Here is a 21,931-nt window from a genome sequence, read left to right as displayed (position 1 = left end):
AAAACATGGGTTTTATCCAGGACTTAGTGGGACTTTACAAGATGAGGAGCTGGAAAGTTGGTTGCGTTTCAGCCTAGCTATTCTCTGTGCTATGCTGTGCCATCAAACTTGCTTTTTACCTCTGCTTTAGAGCTCTGTATGTCTTGCAAGGTGAGTGTTACCTTAATATCACTATGGACCAGATATTTGCTCTCAAGAACACTGTTGCTGTGATGGTCGGTCTTTATTCAAGGCAAGGCACAGATCTCCTGCATCAGGACATGGTGCAAATCAGTAAAACTGTACATTAGCAGGTTTTTTTTGAGTATTGTTAATCACGTGCATGGTAGTGCCCAGAGATCAGAGCTCATTTGTGCTTGGCTCTGTACATAGGGCAAAGAGGCTGTTTCCTGCAGAGAAGAGCTGTGCACTGGATGCCCTGAGATACCTTGCTTTTTCCATTCTTTTGCTGCTGGTTGTTCAGTGCAGAGACTGTTTTGGTGTGTGCATGTGTGTGCACATACTGCATTTTGCACAGTAGGACCCTTCTCCAGGCAGGGGCCTTAGGGCGACTGCCCCAGGAGAGCAACAGCTTAGCAACTTTGCGCCCTGCCTGCCAGAGGTATTCAGTCTATTCTTTCCTAACAAAGACCCAATGAAAAAGAAAAAGAAGTTACTTTTCCATCCTCAAACTGAATCTTACTATGCTTGTCATTAGAAATAACTCTGTCTCTATTTTCCTTTCATTATCGTTGTATTTCATAGGAGAAATATGCCTCTCTCTCCCTGTCAAAGTCAGTTCCCTTTAACAGGATTCACTGTCCTGGCTTTTATGTTACTGCAACAAGCAATCAAGGATAATGTTGACAAGCAGCAAACTCTCTACAGCCTTATAAGATGAAGGAATTGGGATCACTGTCATAATAACAGAAGGACCAAACCAACCACTTTTCTAGGCCCAGAATACCTAGAATTCATTTATATTGCCAACAGAGAAATAGAAGAAGAGCAGGGCTATTTAATAAAATCTGAATTTTAGAGAATTCACATCACCCTATGGGCCTGTTCTATAAAAAGAAATCTGTTCTCAGAGCCTTACTGCAAAGTTTGCATTGTTTAAAGAACCCCTGCCACATTCCAGTGAACTTTTCACAACTGAAGGAGTTTAACAGCATCTTAAAACTTTTTCGTACTTTCTTCACTAGCTTCTCCCTCACCATCGCTAATGGCCGAGATATCTGCATGTAAATAGACGACTCCTTCACAATCAGCCTCACGACCTTCCAGAACCGTTGAGCAGTGCCAGGATCCAGTCTTTATGATGCTCTTAATGTTTTTTGCCCTTGACACCTTCTCTGAAAGCAGGGGACACTAACATAGTTTCTCTTCCCACATCTCAGGCTTTCTGGACTCTGTGCAATCTATCAGCCTTGAGCGGTAGAGCTTTGGGGATTCAGTTCTAGGAAGGAGCAGGTAACATTCGCAGTGATGCTCACCCTTCGGGCTCTGCAAAGAAACAGCAGCTTCCATTTATGGCTGTCACTATCTCTGTTTGATGAAGAGCTCAGAAGTCCCAGGGAAAAATCAAGGCCTTGCTGTGCTTGGCACTGTCAAAGAGTAGGAGACAATCCTGCCCACCAAAGTTCACAGTCTGAAGCTGAACATAGCTGAACGAGATATAGGTATCAAGCAAGAGTAACAGCAGAGACTGTCAGACAGAACAAGCTGTGTTGAAACTAGTGTTGAACATGCTTCATTTCGTAAGATATGGGATACAAGCACAAAAATGATGTGGATATCAATAATCCTTTCTGCACACTCCCTACTCTTGTCATCTGCAAATTTAATATAGGTGTCATTGGCAGAACTGTTGGAAAGAACAGATGACAGTACCTTCATGAAGAAAACCAAAAGGCAGAGAGAACAAACTGATACAAGAGGCTGAAATCCCTTGCACCGTCAAAGGTCAACATAAAAAGTCAGGTCAGTGGAGAGAAGCAGAGGTCTTAAAACAAGACGCTTGCAGTGGATACAGTCAAACACAGAGAACTGGTGGAGGTACTTCAAGAGTGAAATAGAATAGCGGGATAATCTCTGTAGAAATATTTTCAAGAGATATGTGAGCATCTGAGGTGCATGTTGGTAAGGTCAAAGTGGAGGCGTTCACCAAAACCGAGCTGAGACATGCTCAGTCAAGAAGTCCAGCAGCACTGACCTCTAGCCTGACTAGATGACAGAAAGGACTAATGTAAGGGGAAGAAGGAACCAGTGCTGACTTCCAGGTGTTTAACCTGAGTGACAAAGGACAACAGAGGCCATGCAAATTGTGCTAATGGCAGGGAAGACTTGGTAGAGAAAAAAACTCCTTCCATTTTCTTCTGATAACTTGGCTGGCGGTCTGTTCCTCAGACAACCAGCTGAAAATCTAACCTCGTCCAATTGGAAGCAAAGCTACTTTTCCTTTTCTGTGGGGTGACTTTTATTCCTGTTTCGAGCAAAGGTGCCATTTGCTGGTTGACTGTTTCTGTGATACTTGGAATAGGAAAATTTTCACTGTTGGTGTTGCAATGTAGGGATTACATTTGGTTATTTTGCAAACTAGTACTGGGTAAACTGTTGAATTCCTGCACTACCCTTATGAGGCCTGTTTTTTGGATTCAGTAATAGCGATTCAGTATCCATTTTCCTTTATCTGTCCTTTTTCCCCACATCCCAAAACAAGGATATATGATTTTATGAAGAGCTTTCTCTTTGCTATTGTTGTCCAGGAGACCATTTCCCAGGCATCTTTGTGTTCAGACCTGAAGTATGTCATTCTGACACAGTGCAGGTTGGGTTAAATTTCTAAATCTAGTAATCAACCCGATTTGTCAAAAAGCATTGAAGAAATGAAGAGCCTCCTCATAGGTTGAATGAACTCCAGCACGCTGATATCAATCTTTTAATCCCCATAGTTCTTTCCAAAAATTAACACAGAATTCTCATCCTCATGGGGACAGATAGCAATATCATTCCCATTTCTGGAGGACAGAGAAGCTCAGGCACAGAAAGGTTAGCAATCTAATCCTAAAGCACTGAATTCAGGAAAAAAAAAAGTCTATTAATTCAAATTAGCTTCCACCATCAGGACTTGGTAAGTAGTTAGAGTGAGATCAACAAATACAGCAGTCACAGAGTTTGTGGTAGAGAACTGGAGAGTTGTCAGTCCACTGTGAAATTCATTAGAACGTTCTTCCTCTCTGCAAAAGCAATGAATGCATAGCCTACAAAAGCATCCAAAAAATAAATAACAATAGGCACAACGTAAAGCGTGTCTCTTGCTGAGATGCTGAAGAACAACCAGAAATAATTCACAACTCAAGTTGCAGGGGACAAGTATAAAACCTGTGGATAGAGATCGAATGCCAGGTCCCAATTCATGCTAAATGTGTCACTGGAAGCGAAGAGTACATTTTACACGAACGTGTCTGGTAAGAACTTTAACGCTAGCTGTGACAACTGTAGATAAGCAGCCTGTCTAGTTATTTTATGTTAGAAGAACCTTTAGGATGACCCCCACACCTTACTTGTAGCAACCAGAAAGAGCCTTTACCTCTGGGGCAATGACAAGATGACCTCAGTAACTAATGAGGGAAGGTGACAAAAGACTTCTTCGACTCAGCACAGACCATGAAAGTGAGTTTCGTAAACAGGAAATCTTTAAATGATACATTTCTTTCCTTTTGTACTTCACAGAAGAGTAAGGTAGGACAAAAAGGGTGTTTGATGGAGATAAAAAGCATTGAAGTGGTCTTACTTAGCAGCTGTGAAAAAGCTCAATTAGCACAAATCTGTGCTAGCAATAGATACCTAGAGGGACAGGTAACCATCAGCTCCATCAGCTTCTCCTTCAAAACTGGCTGTAACCTTTCATATACAACACCTTCAAAATATGTTGAAAATGTTTTTCAAAATTCCTTTCTTTCTGAGAATATATTGTCTGTAGAGAGACAATATACAGTATATGTAAATCAGCAAACTTGCAGTGAGAGGGACTTGTCTGGCTCACCCTGTACAAAGAGATGCCTGAAACACCACTCTATTTCTATTTGCTTATGGTTGTTCTATCTGCGGAAATAAAGATGAAAATGTTTGTACGTCTCTCTAACAAACAATCGCTGCCATTCAGATAGATAGCACTAATCAGCTACTTGCAGAGGTGGTGGGAACAGTCAATGCAGAAAGATACAGAGTATCCGTATTTAAAATAATCTCACTGCACCTCCCTGCTATTTTGCTCAGAAAAATCATTATTGAAAAAGCAACAAAAGTCTCTAGTCCACAAGCAAAAAAAATCCAATCCCTTTTTAAAGAGCTAGCAGTAGCAGATTAGGAATTTCGATATTCCCAGGCAACAGAGACTCACAGTCAGAGTTAAGGCGGTATGGGCCTCGCAAAAAGCTGGCAGAGTAACACAAGGTCTTGGATGCAACAGCTTTCACTGTGAATCTGTTTTTTTTCTGAAACAGCACTGATGGGTTGCATCTCTGTGCATTTAGTTCTACAATACATTATCACCATACGAGAATTATTTCTATGGTTGTAATATATCAAGTATATTGTGGTATGTCATTCTGTCTTCTCTCCTCTCTTCTTCCTTTCAGTGCTGGCTCCCATCAGTGCACTGCGAAGCAGCATGGGGGAACAAGTTGCTTTTTTAGTACTACATGCCAGTACCAACAGCTTCTACCCTTACTGTGTCCAGCATTGATCGGAAGAAATATAACAGTATGCAACACTAACGTCAAAGGACAGAGAAGCTAACAACAACTGTCCCTACATATATCTTGAGACAGCTAACGTGTGCAAGGGACAGAATGATTTTGGAGTCCTCATAGTACAAGTCAAAAAGAAATACCCTTAAAACAAGTGGGAAACAAGCTGACACAGTGCGATGAAACTTCAGTGATATTATTGAAACACGGTGTCTTAAAAGCCATAGAATTATAGAATGGTTTGGGTTGGAAGGGACCTTTAAAGGTCATCTAGTCCACCTCCCCTGCAATAAGCAGGGACACCTTCCACTAGACCAGGTTGCTCAAAGCCCCATCCAGCCTGGCCTTGAACACTGCCAGGATGGGGCAGCCACCACCTCTCTGGGCAATCTGTTCCAGTGTTTCATCACCCTCATTGTAAAAAATTCCTTCCTTACATCTAGTCTAAATCTACCCTCTTTTAGTTTAAAACCATTAGCCCTTGCCCTATCGCAACATGCCCTGCTAAAAAGTTTGTCTCCCTCTTTCTTGTAAGCTCCCCTTAGGTACTAGAAGGCTGCCATAAGGTCTCCCCAGAGCCTTCTCCTCTCCAGGCTGAACAACCCCAACTCTCTCAGCCTGTCTTCACGGGAGAGGTGCTCCAGCCCTCTGAACAGTGAATTTGGCCCCGTACATGGATGCAGAAATTGAAAAAGGCAATTAATTCTCCACATGAGGGAGAAGTGAGAAGAAGATGCTTACTGAGTTGTTAAGCCTGAAACAAAGGAATTCCTCCATAAGTTTATGACATCAGAAGGTGTATTTCCCTTTACATTCCAAAATGCCGGGCCTACGGACTGAATGGGATCACCTACAGGCAGACAGTCACTGGAACACTTTGATCAACTTTCACCAAATTAGAACAGAGATGAAAAGCAAAACTGGTCAGGACTAAGGAACTGAAATCCTCCTGTCTGGCCACAGGGTGTCCTCCTTGCTCTATGCTTTGGCCTCAGCTGACCAGCCCCTCCAGGGGGAAAAGGTCTTTATTTAAAAAAGCTCAGTTAATGGATCAGAGGTCTGTAGTTTGCTCAGCCCAACCTGCTCACATTCATTAGGATACAATACACACTGAGGTTACTCTTCCCAGTTTCCTTATGCTAATTATTTTGCCCTGACAGGTGCTGGCATTGCCGTCATATTTTTGAGCTGGTTAGACTATCACCCTCTTTTCATATACGGAACTGTATTAAGAGCGTGTCACAGGGACGACAAGTTCCGTAATGCTTTGCATGTTTTTTCTGTCACTGACATTAAGAACCAGGGATGTTTAGGGAAATCACCCGGTTCACATCTCCGCTAATACAGGATGCTCTTGCACATTTAATAATACTTAGTCCAGTTCAATTTTCAAATTGATTCTTCTGCTACTCTGAGGGAATTATTCTGATGGCTAACAGGGCTCACATTTAGACCTGAGTTTTTCTTTCATAACCGTATTGCTTTACTTCCAGTTACAGCCCCTTCCTCTACCCTAAAAATTCTTGTAGCTTGCTGGGCATTGTCACACCTTAAACACCTACAAGCTGCCTCTTTCAGATCTGCTCAAACTGCATTGTTTTGGGAATACGTGAGCAGGGTGGGGTGTGGAGGGGACGAAAACGTGGGTGATGGTGGGAATCCCTCTGCTGTCTGTTTACCTGAGGTACTCGTAGAGTCCATACATGGGCAAGAAGTCAATGTCGGACAGAAACATGTATGGTGTGCTGATATGCTTCATGGCCACATTCCTTAGCAGATTCACAGGATAAAACTGGCCCTCCTTGTATACGATATGGTAGCCGACATTGTGGCGGCTCATAAGTACTTCCGAGCCCTGGGCGTAGCGCAGAAATTGCTGGGCTTCTGCATCGGAAAGATAGAGTGCCAGGCTGATCGGACCTTCCCAGTGTTTGCAGATGGCTTCAAGCATCTGGAGCCTGAAAGAGCAAGGGTGAGAATAAGAAAAGGCTGTCCCTCTGTCTGGGACTCTTTGCCTGGGTTCATCTGATCAAATGCAGGTATGTGGCTCTAAGTGAGACAGACTGGGGTCACTTCATACACTGTGGAAAGCAATAAATATTTGTACAGCACAATTCAGCTCATGTAAGTTGATGTCTCCTTCTGGACACATGGACTTCACCCTAGATAAGCCTACTTCTCTCCACTGAATACCAGGGAGCTTAAGACGGCCCTAGCTCAGATATACACATCCACAACTCAGATACGTAAAGCTAGCTGAAATCAACACCATCCATCCTTCCTACAGCATTGATGCTGCAGGAAAACCCACATGGACGATAGGACTTCATTTGATGGGAGCTTTGAGCAGTTGCAGGGATCTGTCCATGTGGATCTACTTACAGGATGGGAGTCTCGGAATCTTAAACAGTGTCTAGTGCCCAATTCACACTTCAGGTCAAGCTATTCCCACATACTAACATACTACATTGCTCTTTAAGAAGCTTGTGGAGGAGAAAGGTGTACAGACCCACAGATCATTTTACCTCCTGTTTAGGAAAACTTTCCCCAAATTTTTGCAAGGCAGTTAGATCTTAAAAGCTGTTAATAGTGATAGGTCAAGGGAAAACTGACTTACATGAACATTTGCATTGACTAGAAGAAAAGTCACTGTCAGGGAAAGGGCAAAAGGATGACACATCTATAGAAATGGGATTTACTATGTGTAGGGAGTAAGGAGAGAAGGAGGGAGAGACATGGCATTTCTGTGGAGTATCAAAAGAACATTTCAGACAAAACCATCATTTAAAGTACTAAATTGTGTATGTTTTACAAGTATGGCAAATTTCATTAGATCATTTTTAAAACAGGTTGTATCAACGTATATTTTTTAAAACTTCAAGCACTTACAATACTATTGATGAAAATGACAACAAAAGATCTCATACACAAATGTAAATCAAACCCAGCCTGGTCAAAATCATTTAAGCACTTCGGGTAATTTATAGAGAATTGCCTAGAGATTAAGATATGCCACCCAAAAATATAGCAAGGACTGATTACAAAGCCTCTTGAGTTACTACAAAGGGAAATGAACCTATGCAGCCTAGCCAGATATTCTATTAAAAAACAGGGAGAGTAGACTATGCAACATGATTATCTTCTCTCCCTTCCAAATCCACATTACTAGATTTTTCCTATTAATATTTATACAGAACACAAGAAAAGTTTTCTGCATCATCGTAATCAGAGAAAATAATTTCCCCCTCCTACTATCTCCCTAAGCTTTGCAGCAGAAAGGAATGATATACCAGCAAACACATATTCTGATTTAACATTAATAGCTTTTTTCTGCATTTCTGAAGGATCGTGATGACATCCAAGATGATATAATCATTTTTTCTTAGATATGAGATATTACCTTTACTAGTCTACACCTGGTACATTATTTTCTTTTTATCTGTTATTGAAACAAAGGTTATTATCAGCCTGAAACATACAGCCGAATTAGAAACACAAATCGACAAAAAAGATCTAAAAAGTATGTGAAGGCTTTAGGCTTTTGATTGTACAAATAATAAATAGAGAAATATACTTTTTTTTTTTCCCCTTTTCCAACATAGTGGAAACCTATTAATCAGAAGACTCCAATTCATCAGCACTTAAGATTTAGGGCAGCCTCTTAAAAATGGAATACTTGCCTAGCAAGAAATGCAGCAAAATGCCTTTCAAGGACTCCATGCAGTGGACAAATGGCATACATAACTTATTTAAACGGCACACCTGATAATGCCTGCAAAGCTTTTCACGATAGTTAAGTGGGAACTGGGTTTTGCTGGTATAAATTTCCAGCTGGACAGCTTAGTGCCCTTCAGAATACTCCATTTTGCTGTGTCGTTCTCATTGACAGGCTCCACTTCCACGAGTTTGATACAGGGACTGCTGAGTGATGCTCCATTATCTGCTCTCTGTAGGTTGTTACAACAGTCTCCTTTGACCATAGAACTTAGAATTACTTGTTTCTAAGCACAACATGACCAAGTGATTTTGGTTTTGTTAGCCATACTGAGGAATGCGTTCTCTTAAGGACTCTAGAGAAAATAAATGTACTGCTATACTGCATAATAATGAGGTCATCATTTAGTTGGTAAATTTTTTAAAGGTCTGTTTCAGTCCAGTGAACTTTGCTGGAATTCAATTGTTTTGTGAGATTCTTTGTTTTCACTTTTCTTCTTAAGAATACTCAACAAATTTACAACTCATTCTCACCCAGACTTCAAGCAGTGTAATGCTAATTTGTGTCTTTCCTTGTCCATACCCTGATCTCACGTCTCTGTAACTCCCACTCTGATTTCTGAACCCCAAGTACATTCCATGCCTTTAAAAAGGCTGCCTGGCCAAAAGACGTGCAGCGATGCAACCAAGCCATTATCCAAGAAAATGTCACATCAGTATAAAAGGTGGCAATAATGAGCAACACTGAATGAAGTCTGTCTCAAAGTTTCTATCACCTAAAGACATTAATGTTAGCTCCTGAACTGCACCCCTTGCTTCCATTCCCCAAGCCTACAGCACAGGCAAACATAAGCCTGTCATGATAGTCATGTCAGTCTCATCTCCAACAGGACTATAATTGGAGACACTGGGAGGTGCTTTTTTGCCTTTCCTCATCTTGGATGATCATTTGAAAGAATGATGCAGGAATGTAGTGTATAGCACATTGTTTATGTACATGTCATCTTACATCTGAGACACTATTCTTAAATGTCTACAGCTATGCTGGAGGAGTTTAATAGAAGTGGTTTAAAGAAGATAAAAAAAAAGGCAGTAACTGAAGGATGTGAAAGAAAACAAAGCAGCTAAACAGTTCTTTGGTATGATATTATTTATTGATTTTAGTTGAAAGAAAGTATTTCCAACTCAAATCAATAATTTATTGCAACACACCAACGAAGTAGGGAAGATTTTTCCTGCACAGTATCAGGAGGGCTGTTCTTCCTGAATAAAAATGTGTGGTTCTGTCTATCAATAAAAACATGTGCCCCAGTGAGGATCCAGAAAGGGAAACAGATGCTCAGACTTTGCATCAGTGCCAGTGAATCAGCACTGAGCCCCAGCTCACTCTTTTGAATTAAATTCTGGGGGGAAAATATACCAAGTGCACACACCAGCTTTACTAATTTACTGTGGCACTCGCTCAGGGTCTGGCTTAATTTATTTCTTTAGTTTTTTACTCAAAGGTTTGTGAACACTTAAGAAATGTTTCCTCAATTAAAAATCAATAGAACAGACACCGATGTGCATAGCAAATCATAACACAATGTGCAGCATGCAGCGCTGAGGCACTGGCGAAACAGAATAGCCCTCATTCGTTCGTGTTTATTTTTAAAACAGGCTGTAAATGTTTTGTTGATCTGAATTCCTCTGACTCTCCTGGAATACTGCTGACCTTCCGCTGGTGTAGCAGTGGTGGTATTCATGAGTCATGTTGTATTCAGTATATGCTCCACTAAATGAAATATCAGTTTCTGGCTAATATTCAAGGAGTCTGACCTGTTTTGTAACCCACTCTGATAGCAGTAGCTACGAAGTTTGGACTAGATTCCAACTGAGAAGCAGGAGGAAAAAGGAGACTGACAAGTCAAAATTTCACAAAGCTGGCTCATCCAGACTGTGCTTTCAGAGCTTCTGAAAAATGACAACTAATTGCAATGGTGGGAATCAGAAAGGTGCAGGTGGAATTTGTCACAAAATGGATTTTTTTTTCCCTAATGAAATACCAGTTAAATTCCACTTTACATCAGAACCGAAAGTTGAAAAGAGTTAAACTAGAAATGTTATTCTGAAAATCAGCATTTGTATAAAAATGCAATGACTCCACTCAAAAGGAGATTTTTTATTTCATGCTAGCACATTAAAAAAAGAGGTTTTATTTTCCACTTCCCAATTTGAAACTAAAATGTTTAGTTTTGATTTTCACTGTAAGAAAAAACACTAATTGAAATTTTCTGCAAGGAAAATGCCAATGAAAGCACAACTAACATTGTCTAACAAGGAAACACTGTGTGTAAAAACTTGGCCAGCTACAACTGCTTGCCTAAGTCTATTACAAACATCTCCTGTTTTTTCTAAGTTGTTGCAAAACTCCATAAACTAATAATGCCTGAGAATCCTGACAAGTAACAACCCCTGCAGTTCCAGTATTCAGCCTCTTATGAACTCTACCCACGCTCATGTGTGCACCGCAGAGCTGAAGCCTGGATGCATGTGTGATATCTACATGTGTTAATCCTAATTCAAGAAAGGTCTTACAGTATGACATCTAAGTTTCTACAAAAGTCAGTTTTTTCTCTCCCCAAAGCATTACATAGTTGGATTTTTCTGTAAGAAAATATTCATTGCCTCATGCTCCCAGATGAACAAGAGATTTTCCCTACCTGTCCATTGAAAGTTGAGCCACCAGTGTTACATCGGTATTGTCTGAAGCAGGCTCGTATTCGTAATGTAGAAAATACAAATGAGTGCGATGGACAGTGAAACGTTCTCGACGAAATTCATAGCATAAGTCGTCCTCATCCAGCTCAGACAGCTGTTTCTGGAGCTGTAAGGAAAGAGTGGACATAAAGATAAGTTCTTTTTAATTATTTCAGCAAATCAGAGAGAACGAGGAGGTTGGGAACCTGCAGCATGATGCAATGCAAAGTGGCAGTGGAACATACAGAGTAGCAGGGTTTTCCCAAGCCTAGCTCCTGCAAGTCACTGGACAAGAGATTAGAAGAAAGCACTTGTAAGTGAATTGATAAGGCAGACAGACCATTGTATTATGGTCTGTATGTTGTATATATTATCTGTACTACATACTTTCAGCATCCAGACTAGCAATGAAAGTAAACAATCACAAGTTTAATAATCACCAAGTTTCAGAGTTAATGCTCCAACATGATGCATAATGCCATTCCTTATTAGAAGCAGCGTTTCAAACTACTTGTAGACATACAGCTCCAGTAGACAAGACTCAGCAGCAGATTAAGCTTGTACGTGCTGGACTGAGTAATTCCCGTTCTGGTGCCTCTGTTGGAGAAGAGTAACTGCTGCTAGCAGCATGGACAGACAGCTGGAAAAATAACATCTTTAACTGATCATTATTCCATCTCTTGAGATTTATGTATCTACGCCAGTTCAATTTTGCAATGAAAATATTCTTTCAACTGCAGAGGTGCCAGAATTAAGCCTACAATTTTAACAGGATTTATGCTTCTGGATACCTAGTTTGAAAAATCCAAAGGATGGCAGATTAGCAGAGAACAGGTATTTTTTTGACTCCCTTGGAAAACAAACCCCTTCAAACTCAAAATGGGCATCTCGAAGCAATCCAATCCCAAGTCACATAGACATGTAGCTTTAAGAGAATAAAAGTTTAGCTCTGGGGAAAGGAGGAGGAGAAAAACTGACCAAATATCTATGCAGTTGACCAGTTCCATCCCTGAACTGTATTATTTTAAAGCCAAACATCTGGCTAGATTATTTAAAATGCATTCATTTAAAAGGAAAAATCAGTCACACCTGCTGTAAAATGTACTACAAAATGTAATGAAGATGAAAATTATATATGGTCTTAACATGTCAAATAGAGTTCCGTTTGTGTCGCTCTAAAATTTAGGTTATTAATAAAAGTATTATTTTTATATTTTATTTCTTAAAAGCATCCTATAAGAAGAATACGATTGCATGTTTATCAGTACATAAGAAACATATTCATTTTATAGGAATTTTACAAGTTTTGATAAAAATCACAGTGCACTTCAAAACTGTTTCATGCAACAAAACAATTATTGAATTATAGACTTTCATTTATATTTAAAAATCTCTTATTTTTGTCCTGTTCAGAATGATTTAAAGTAATAGTTTCACCATCTTCAAGAAAAAAAAAGGAAAATGTAGGTATTTCTTGTTCTAATAATGTGTTAAGAGGAGCTGTTGTTCTTGGAACTATAAGCATAATGGTTGCCATCAACAATAATGCTTACAGCTGAATGTTTTCCTGTGAAGGCTGATGGAATAATTCCTGATATTTTCCTGTACATCACTCTATAATCTTCTTTTGAATAATGGAAATACCTCCTTTGATTTCAATGAGTTTTGGATCAGGCTCTCATTCTGTGCTGTTGTTCTGCACAGATCTTAAAGCATCCCTCAGGAGAGACTGCTTTTAGAAAGATGAGAGTCCGATCTTGACAAATCTTTACTCAGGCAAAACTTCTATTCAAATCAAGATCTTTTTTGGTGGCATAGAAATCAGGAGTTCTTTTACATATTCTTGGAGTTTCATTCATTCTGCTTTACAAATCATCATTCAGCTGAGCCTGTACTTTATTTTCCAAATCACACTCAAACAATATTTGAATTAAACCCAATATTTACAGCGACTAGAAAGAATATTGTATCTTTCTGTTTCTTCCTTGAAAAGAGACACTAGTATGCCCTTAACGGAATTATCAAGGAGATGACTGAAATTTAAATAGTTAAAACAATAGCAAAGCACATTTCAGGGGTACCTTACTATCCTGCTGTACATACAAATGACCAGGCTAGAAGTTTATAATTGCACAGCAGCTACTAACCAGGCAGTCACTGAATGATTACCAGATTACATTCAGGTTGCAAGCTAAGAGTATATAAATAGTTAATTATGAGTTAAAGAATAACATTTGGGACTAAATTACGGCTTTGCGCACTGCAGAGCCCTGGGTGGGGGAAGAAGAGGAGACGCAGCTTCTTAGAGCCCCCAGTATTTTGATGGTGAAACTCACCAAGTCACAAAGTTGGTGATGGAGGCGAAGGAGAGCAGCAAACAGCAGAAGGTCCCTGCTGCTACAGGGAAAGGGAAATCTTGCTCTTTCCGCTGCATTTCATAGGGTCAGGATTTTGTCTCTGTCCTGTCAGACTTTTTCTAAGCCTGCAGCTATGCTGATAGTCCGCGAGGTTCTCCCTGGCCCTTCCCATGACTCACGCTCAGTGCTGTATGTAGTGTTGGGACCCAAGAGAAGAGATGAGACAGCTATGGCCGTACGCCGTGGAGAGCGCAGTCCCCAGAAGACCCATGGGCATGGTGTGCCTGTCCAAGAGCCCTGGCTAATACGTGGGCATCACTCAGCAGGATCAGACATCGCAGCTCCATCAGCACTTCGCAGGAATGCTTGTGCAATCCTTGCCTGCTCATACCATGAGCCTAAACTGGTAGGCAGCCTTAGGAGCCATGCTCTGCAGGCTGGGCAAACGCAGCTTGCTTAAGGTGTGCTCCCTCAGGTAGGACAGGCTGTGATTTGGCCCGTAGCATTGTCACCGCGCATGTGGCAAGCAATGTGCATTAAGGATGGGCCTATCCTGCAATGGTGAGGCAATAGGCACTGGAATGCAACAGCGTGTGATTATCCATGTGAAAACTCCTCTCCTACTGGAAGCAATGCTGGACATGCTCGGCACTCTGGGTTTGGTCCAGCAAAACGCATAAGCTCACAAGCTCTCTCACTGAAGCTAACGGTATGATGTGGACAAATTATCAGGACCAACAGCTGGGTGCTGCAGAGTTTTACACAGTTTAAGAGCCCTCTTCCCTCTCTCACTTTCTTTGTTCCCCTCATTCATACATACATTCAGACACCCATGCCCCAGCATCCCATACACATACAAAGGCTGCTTCCTCTTTACTATGAAGAGACACATACAACCTATAAATACATACTGCACACAGTCATATGCCGTTTTTTACACACGTATTTAACATGAAGAGTGTTAAAGATGCATGACATTCAAAAGACAGGGAATTATCTGGGACAGACACATATATATCCTTAAATTTACCTCTTTCTTAGTTACCTCCTATTATTTTTCAGTTACATGATCACAGAAAATTTCTCCAATGATATAATCTTACCTACAGCATGCATGTTGCATGGATCCATTATTTACAGACAAAGAACTTACAGCTTGGTTTAAAGTTTGCTCCCACATTATGTCTTCTTGAAAATATGGGTTTATAATGGGAATGCTGATAGATCTAGGCAAACAGATGCTTACTTAAAGAGACTGCACCATCAAAATGAGGACCTTAATATCAGCTGGATTTGATAAAAAGATGACATCCCCATTATGGACCCCTCCATTATATTTATAATAATATGCCTTATATAGCAAAGACTTCTCAACCTTAGAGTGACAGCATGTATTCTCATAAGCGAGTACCTGCTTAGCATAAGATTCACTGTTTCTACAAGATTTTCAATGCTAAGGCTACTTGCCACTGAGCATGTGGGAAATGTCACCTCTAGGAAACACGCTCGCAATTGGAAAATGTATTATTTTCAGACTGTGTATGGTAGATGTTCTCTTAGGAAATACTGTAGTGGGAAACAAGTGCTTTCATTAGCATCATGATACTTTTTCCAGAAATAAAAATGGCAGCCATGACATGCATAATGCCAAAACAAAGAGACAAATACATAAAAAAATTTATGCTAAGTTACTTCTCTGGGCAACCAGCTGCGGCAGGTGATCAGCCTTCATCTCAGGAAAGGCAGTGTTTGAAGCTAGGCTGGCCAGAGAGGCACAGGCAGGCTAGAAGGTATTCAACTCCACCATAAATCGTCATGATTTACCAGGTCTACTTGTCTGACTAATACATTTGTATGAGATGAGGTGCTGTTTTCTATCCATGTGATAGATGGTAGACCCATATGATACATGGCACACAACATGTACCTTTCACCAGCGAACTGGTCAGTCTGCTCATAAATCTCCCTTCCTAAGGCTGTTCCTAGTGCAAGCAAATTTGTGTTTAGCTTCGTTTTTTTTTAACTGCTGTGTCACAGAAACAATTTACTTCCCACCAAAATCTACAGGATTTTATCTCAGATGAGACCAATCCAAAATCCAGGATCAGAAGTATTTTCTTAGGGAATAGCGATATTTAAAAACCCCACCAACAAACAATGTTATGTCTCTAGAGGCTCCTTAGATCTTGGGGAAGGGGATAAAACCCCTAATGTAGGCATCTCTCTCTCATCAAGTGTTCAAGGTGAGGTGAGATGACACGAGGCTCAAGTCACTCGCTCACTCAATATCACACTAACACAACAGGAACTAAGCAGTTTAGAGGAAAACTTTTAACTTTCAGATCATCTTTCCTTCTCCCAGGTGTGTGCAGTTAAGATTCATAGCACAAAATCAACTCAGCTTAGCCACTGAGATGAAAACTAACACCCGCCCAGGATGAAACTATAATCTGGTTATAAACTGCAGCAGTTTCATTTCCTCCTGTGTAGCTGTCCCAGTTCCCACCAGCAGGCAATTTGGACTGCAACATTTAGCACTTTCAAAGTGTGTGAATTAACTGTTGCCTTTAGCATGGAATAAACAAAGCAGATGATGATGTAGGGAGGAAAAAGCATTCACTGAGTCTTGTTTGGGATGACCTACATAAAGTACTTCTGGCTTCTCCAATGATTAGTAATAAAAGCCAGACTAATCCCACGTCAATTAAACCTTTATTCCTCCCACGCCATAAAATTTTGTACATTTGCTATGGGTCAAATTGAGCCTTCTGTAAAACAAAGCTGTGCTAAGGACAAAGAGGATAGTGTCTGAGCAAGCCTACCTAGCAAGAAGAATTTGGCTGCAGCATGTAAAATGTAGCTAATACTCTTGCTAAATGGAAGTAAGGGCTTATCTTGACTGCAAATAATCAACACAATTAAGAACCCAATTTTCAGGCATGCGCAACTTCTTGGATAGTTCCGTATATATGAAGTACAACTTTCCTTGATCTCGGCTGCAGATGTCAGATCTTGGTAGTCCTCTGCATCTCCTTTCCCCAGGTCCCTGCCAAACCTTCTTGGCTGAGCTGTTCCTAGACCCCCCTTGCAGCACAGTGCCTTGACAGGTTGGTCTCCTTCTTTTGTTTCCCCAGACAATTCCTAGCCCTGTTCCCTCTTGTGTGGCAAGAAGGTTAAAGTCAGTCCCAGCCCTGTTTCTAGTCCCATGGCCCCTGTTCAAGTAGTCTGCCAACTCCCTATACCTACAGGCACCCGCCTGTCCTTTCCTCCTCCTGCTCCAAACACTCTCTCTCCAGAACCTACTGCTCAATTAACTCTTTCCTTTCTGCCTTTGATCTAGCTTTCATCCCTTTTATATGTGAATCTGGATTTTCCTTCCTCCACACTGCCCAGACATCAGTGAGGGCAATGGATGTCCCTTAGAATAGAGACCAAATAGGTTCCTGCTCTCAGCTCTACTATCCAGTCAGAACCTGGCGTGAAGCATTCAGAAGAAACAGTCACAGAAAATGCCAATCTTTGTCCAGGTCCCCTGCCTGCAGTATGCTCAACTCTGCTGTCTCACTGGAATATATATAATCTGGTCAGATGTATTCGTGCGCACTCCTAAGAAAGAGTCTCCAGAGATCTGAGCCTCCAAAAAGTCGAAAACACTACTGACGATGTGTAAACCATGATTTTTCAGCATTGTAATTTGCCTAGGTTTTCACCAGGTTGGCAAAGACGTGCTCCTGGCCCAAGTGTCAGTTCCTTCTCTGAGGTATGGAGTATCTCCATGAATAGGTCATTAGAACTTGTGGTGTGGGCAAACTCCCCAAGCTTTTTCCCCATGTTTCACTTCAAAAAATGAGAGAAAAGCAAAAAAAGAGGCATACCGGCATGACAGAAAAAATACCAGTCCACATGATCCCTCATCTAACAATAATATAAGTAGCTGAAAGTGGTATAAAGGCAACTTTCAGGCAACTAACAGGATGGGCTACCAGCTCAGCATTTAATAACAATAACAGTTGTAATAATAGAAACAGCACAGCTGGGGAAGTCAGGATTTCACCTCAAAACTGCCATATACCATCTGTTATTACTAGAGAAAGACTCTGTCATGACAAAATAGTAACTTTAAATCCCAGCCCTACAAATGATGCAGTATTCTGAAATTCCGCAGGAGCAAAGGGTACTCAAAGCATCAGTCTAAATGCAAGTTCAGCACCTTGATACTGACTTGGAAGCTCCCTTTGCTTGCTATTTTTAGACATTCAAAAATGTCTAAATTTGTTAGTAGTGTTTATACTATGTGGTACTAGAATCTCCTGCTTTTCTGGTGGATATTACAAGATGGCATGCACAGCCATTTGCTAATATTAAGAATCTCTGGGTTTGCACAACAAAATAAGTAAGTAAAAACAAACTTGGTAAGCAACTATACACCTAAGCAAGTGTTTTCAGGGAGAACTAGATTTTTTACACTGTTTCTTTGTACCGTTGATTTGAAAATCTGAAAATATACATCTGCAGAGAATTTTTTCTTGTGTTTTCTGAAAGTCTTCTCTAATGGGCATCTACTGTCCTTTTCTTAAACTGAGTGAAATCAGTGATAAATTTCCCACTGATCTTGCGCTGGGCTTTGGTTCCAGACACAGGCTTCACTAATAGGGGACACCCCATTCAACCTTCAGATTTAATGCTTTGTCAGAAGTACCTGGTGAGAAGCTGTCTGCAGGAAAGAAGTTTTATGAGAATGCTAAAAGGTTGAGTGTGTGTCTGTGTGCTAAAATCAGGCTCACAATATCTATCTTATAGCGTAACTCTAGAGATAGGCTGATACACAGAAGATCCTATTGAAATATTTTAGGCTTTACAGTAGGTCCTTTAGAATGAAATGCTGGACATAAGCATTAAAAGCCAATAAGAAATGTTCAAATTCAAGATTATTGTGAGCTTTGCCTTTGTGGGTTTCCCTAAAATCTCCTGCACTGCATCAAAATAACAGAGGCGTGAGAAGGGGGGAAATAGCATGGAATAAGTGGGATGGAGTGACTAAGGACGTGCTCCAAAGGCCACTTGAGTCAATGGCTGTGTTTACAGGAGGATTTGGTTCATATTCTGAATTTCCCATCCAGAATCTGCAAAAAAAGCCAAAGGGGTGATTGTAATACCAATTTGCAGAGAAGAGTCTGCTCTGTGTAATCTCATTTTAGTACATACTGAATAAAGGGGACTTACAGTACTGGTCTATGGCAAGGAGCGTGTGGCAGGCTCCTGTCCACAGCCTGTCCCTGCAACACACGGGGTCTTTCAGCTTGAATATTTCAAGGAAAGGATGAAACATGTATGTACACATAGACATACATGTAAACATTTTTACATAGACAGAAAAAACACTCCAGTCTTTATTTCTTTGCCTCCAATATTTGTTTCAGAGCCCTATCTGTTCTGTTCATTCCCATTTGTAACATTCTGGAACCTAATAACAGTGCTGTTTGGCGCAGCTGAAGATCAACAACTGACTAGATCAGGACTATGCAGTGTAAGATCCAGCGACTGCCTTTAGTTCTCTTAAAATTCAGTCAGTGGTATTATACTTCTGTATCAAACATTAAAAAAAGAAAAGTACTAAACCTTCCACATGCGTATAGATGTATATATTTAAGCACACATGCATGCGCACACATAACATAGAGGAAAAGTGAGAGAGATTAATATAAGGTCTGATTACCTTTTAAACTAATGCCCCTTTACACCTTTCTGGCACTGTAAAGGGTCCTCAAAATGGGAAGATATGTAATTTACATTCATTTTATGGCCATCTCCGTACTGATGAGAAGTGTGAAGGGGCCTTGTAGTAACAGAACCAGCCAAACGGTACCCACTGCCACACTTCCTTTTCATGTTTTACAGATATTTGCATTAAAAATGATATTCCTTAATTACAGGTTTATTGGAACAAGTCCTTAAAAGTAGATACTGATACAGCCAGCCAGTGAGTGACAGACTCACACCAAGCCACTGCTTCTTCCACAACAGGGCTCAGTACATTTACTGCTTAAGTAATTCTCGCTGACTATAAAACCAGCAGAGCTATTCTAACATTTTGTCCACTGGTCCACAGTGGAGAGAAGCACAGGCAGCTGAAGGAGCACCTTTTACCCATAAACAATGCCTAGCATAATAAAGCCCAATTGTGTTTTGGGACTGCTAGTCTCAATTCAGAGAAGAAAGGAAAAATAATAGGTATTAAGATAAATCAAATAGCAATTCCTACTTTATACATACATGACTTTGCAGAAATTATAGCCGTTTATGTAACATATGTGCTTAGGAATCCTAATGGAAATGTACGGCTGCATCTTATCGCACTGAACGTCCATCTCGCCCAGCATCTTGTCTCCAGCTGTGAGCTGGCTGCCGAGAGCAGTGTAAAAGCAGGGCCAGTGTACAGCGATGCTTTCTCAGAATGCTCCCCCAGTCCTGAACTTGTGGTTCAAGGACTTTCTGCACCAAAGCTTAACAGCTCCCGATTGATTTTCTTTCCATGAAGAGTCACTTTTGAGCATATGTATATTTTTAGCAACATTGCCTCCTGCTCAAAGCTTCATTACATCGTGGGTGAAATGTCTATCTTTGTTTTGAACCTGCTACTTGCTATTTCCACTTCACGCCCCCCTAGTTCTTGTACTGGGAGGAATGACAAACAGTGGTTCCTTACAAGCTCACCTCACAAGATGCTCTGCTTCTGAAGATTATCCTGCAATAGATCACGGGAATGTACGGTGTTTTAATAGGACACCTGTGACACTGTATGTGCTACAGCAGACAGAGTGAGAGAAAGAGTGGTTTTCATGATAATCCTATTCTTTGAGCCTCATAACCTCAAAGCTGAAACTTGCTTTTTGTATTCTACAATAAAAAGGACATAGTCAAGTTTAGAGGGGAGCTTACCTCAAGGGTAACTAATAAAAACCAATGTCTCCTCCTAAGTGACTACTCTTAAGCTATCTGAAGTTAGATTTTTTCTCTATCTGTTTTGATAGAAGGCTGTTAGCTTTTTGGTGTCTCTTGGCAAGTTAGGACTCATGTATTTTTGTATGTCTAGCTCATTCTTTTCAGTATCTCTTTTTTTTATTATTTATAAATGGAAGAATGAGTTACATTTCTTTTTCAGACACAAGCCATACCATATACCATATTGTGTTCTACTTGTCTTGAATAAGAAACAGGCTTGAACAGTTAGTCATTTCCAGTGTCTGTCATCTAGATACAAGTTCAATAAAATGAGCCATTTTAAACTTTCAGGACTGCCATTTTCGTCAGCAAGAACTTGCATTCACTGTGCACTGCTCCCCAGCAACTTGTCATTTGGAATAAATCTGTTTATTAAGGATGTACAGAGCTCTGCAAAATATAGCAAGAAGTCTGTGACTGCATTCATGCTCTTCGAACCCACACAACATACTGTGAATTCAGTATAATTTTAACCTGCATTCTTAAAGTGTGATGGAGGTGTGTTTTGTTCTGTTGTGGTGTTTTTTTTTTAATGTCTCACTCACCTTTTCTCTTCCTATCCTACCCTCTACTCTATTTTATCTTGATGTCTCTGTCTGTCAGACTCTTAGTGGTCTTTTATCACATTCAGTTCACTTGATTGTCTAAAAGCCTCTCACTTTCGCAGAGGATTTTCTTTCTCCATGTGCTTTTGCTCTCACCGTGGGCTCGCTTTCTCTCCCTCTCCCCCCCTCTCTCCCCTGCTTCAATCTCTCCCAGTTAATGTTTCTCTCCCAGTTTCTCATCATTCCCCACTTCTTTCAGAAGACAGTGGGATGGTCAAATAAGTATTTGGGAAGCCATGTCTTGGGCTAAAATGTATCTATGCAATCTCTGAGTGCATAGTTAAAAAATTGGGAATGGCATCTCCTGTGGTCATTTTATCCACAGACTAAATGGAAACACTACAAGCCTCAACGATGCTATTGATTGCCAATTACTTCTTAACTGCTAATGTGTACATGATACTGGCTTTGCTTTATTGATTTTTATACAGAGAATGTCGTATATTTTAGAAATATTTTTTTTCTTGAAGATAACATAAAATGTTACAGGTTCCTTTTTTTTTCCTTTCAGCCTACGTAGCCAAAATTGGTACTTGGTCTAGAAATCTCCAGAGACCACATTATACACAAGGAGTTCAGATATATCTGTGTATAAACGTTTCAGTTAACAGTTTTTTACATTGGAATTATATATACTAAGGCATACACACACATAAGAACATCTGTATGTAAACACCCTTGATTTCAGCTATTTTCAAAGGATTTTCTTTGTCTGAAAGGTTTGGATTGCAGATTTTATGCAGATACTCATAAATGCTGCTGTGTTTGGTTAGGGGCAGTG

The 21,931-nt window shown here is 40.4% G+C and overlaps 1 protein-coding gene across 2 annotated transcripts in view; it reads right to left on the bottom strand.

Moving 5' to 3' along the window:
- The window catches only part of LARGE1 (LARGE xylosyl- and glucuronyltransferase 1), a 285,215-nt gene that overhangs the window by 13,256 nt on the left and 250,028 nt on the right, over nucleotides 1-21,931 (bottom strand). For both annotated transcript variants that reach the window (XM_075050827.1, XM_075050826.1), the window contains 2 exons: nucleotides 11,150-11,313; nucleotides 6,413-6,691 (listed from right to left, as the gene is read on the bottom strand). In XM_075050827.1, the coding sequence (XP_074906928.1) occupies nucleotides 6,413-6,691; nucleotides 11,150-11,313 (443 nt within the window). The remainder of the gene's footprint in view (nucleotides 1-6,412; nucleotides 6,692-11,149; nucleotides 11,314-21,931) is intronic.

Source organism: Buteo buteo, chromosome 19, assembly GCF_964188355.1.
Source record: "Buteo buteo chromosome 19, bButBut1.hap1.1, whole genome shotgun sequence".
Taxonomy (NCBI): Eukaryota; Metazoa; Chordata; class Aves; order Accipitriformes; family Accipitridae; genus Buteo; species Buteo buteo.
Note: the sequence above shows the minus strand (reverse complement) of the source record. Positions and strands in the feature narration are given on the sequence as shown.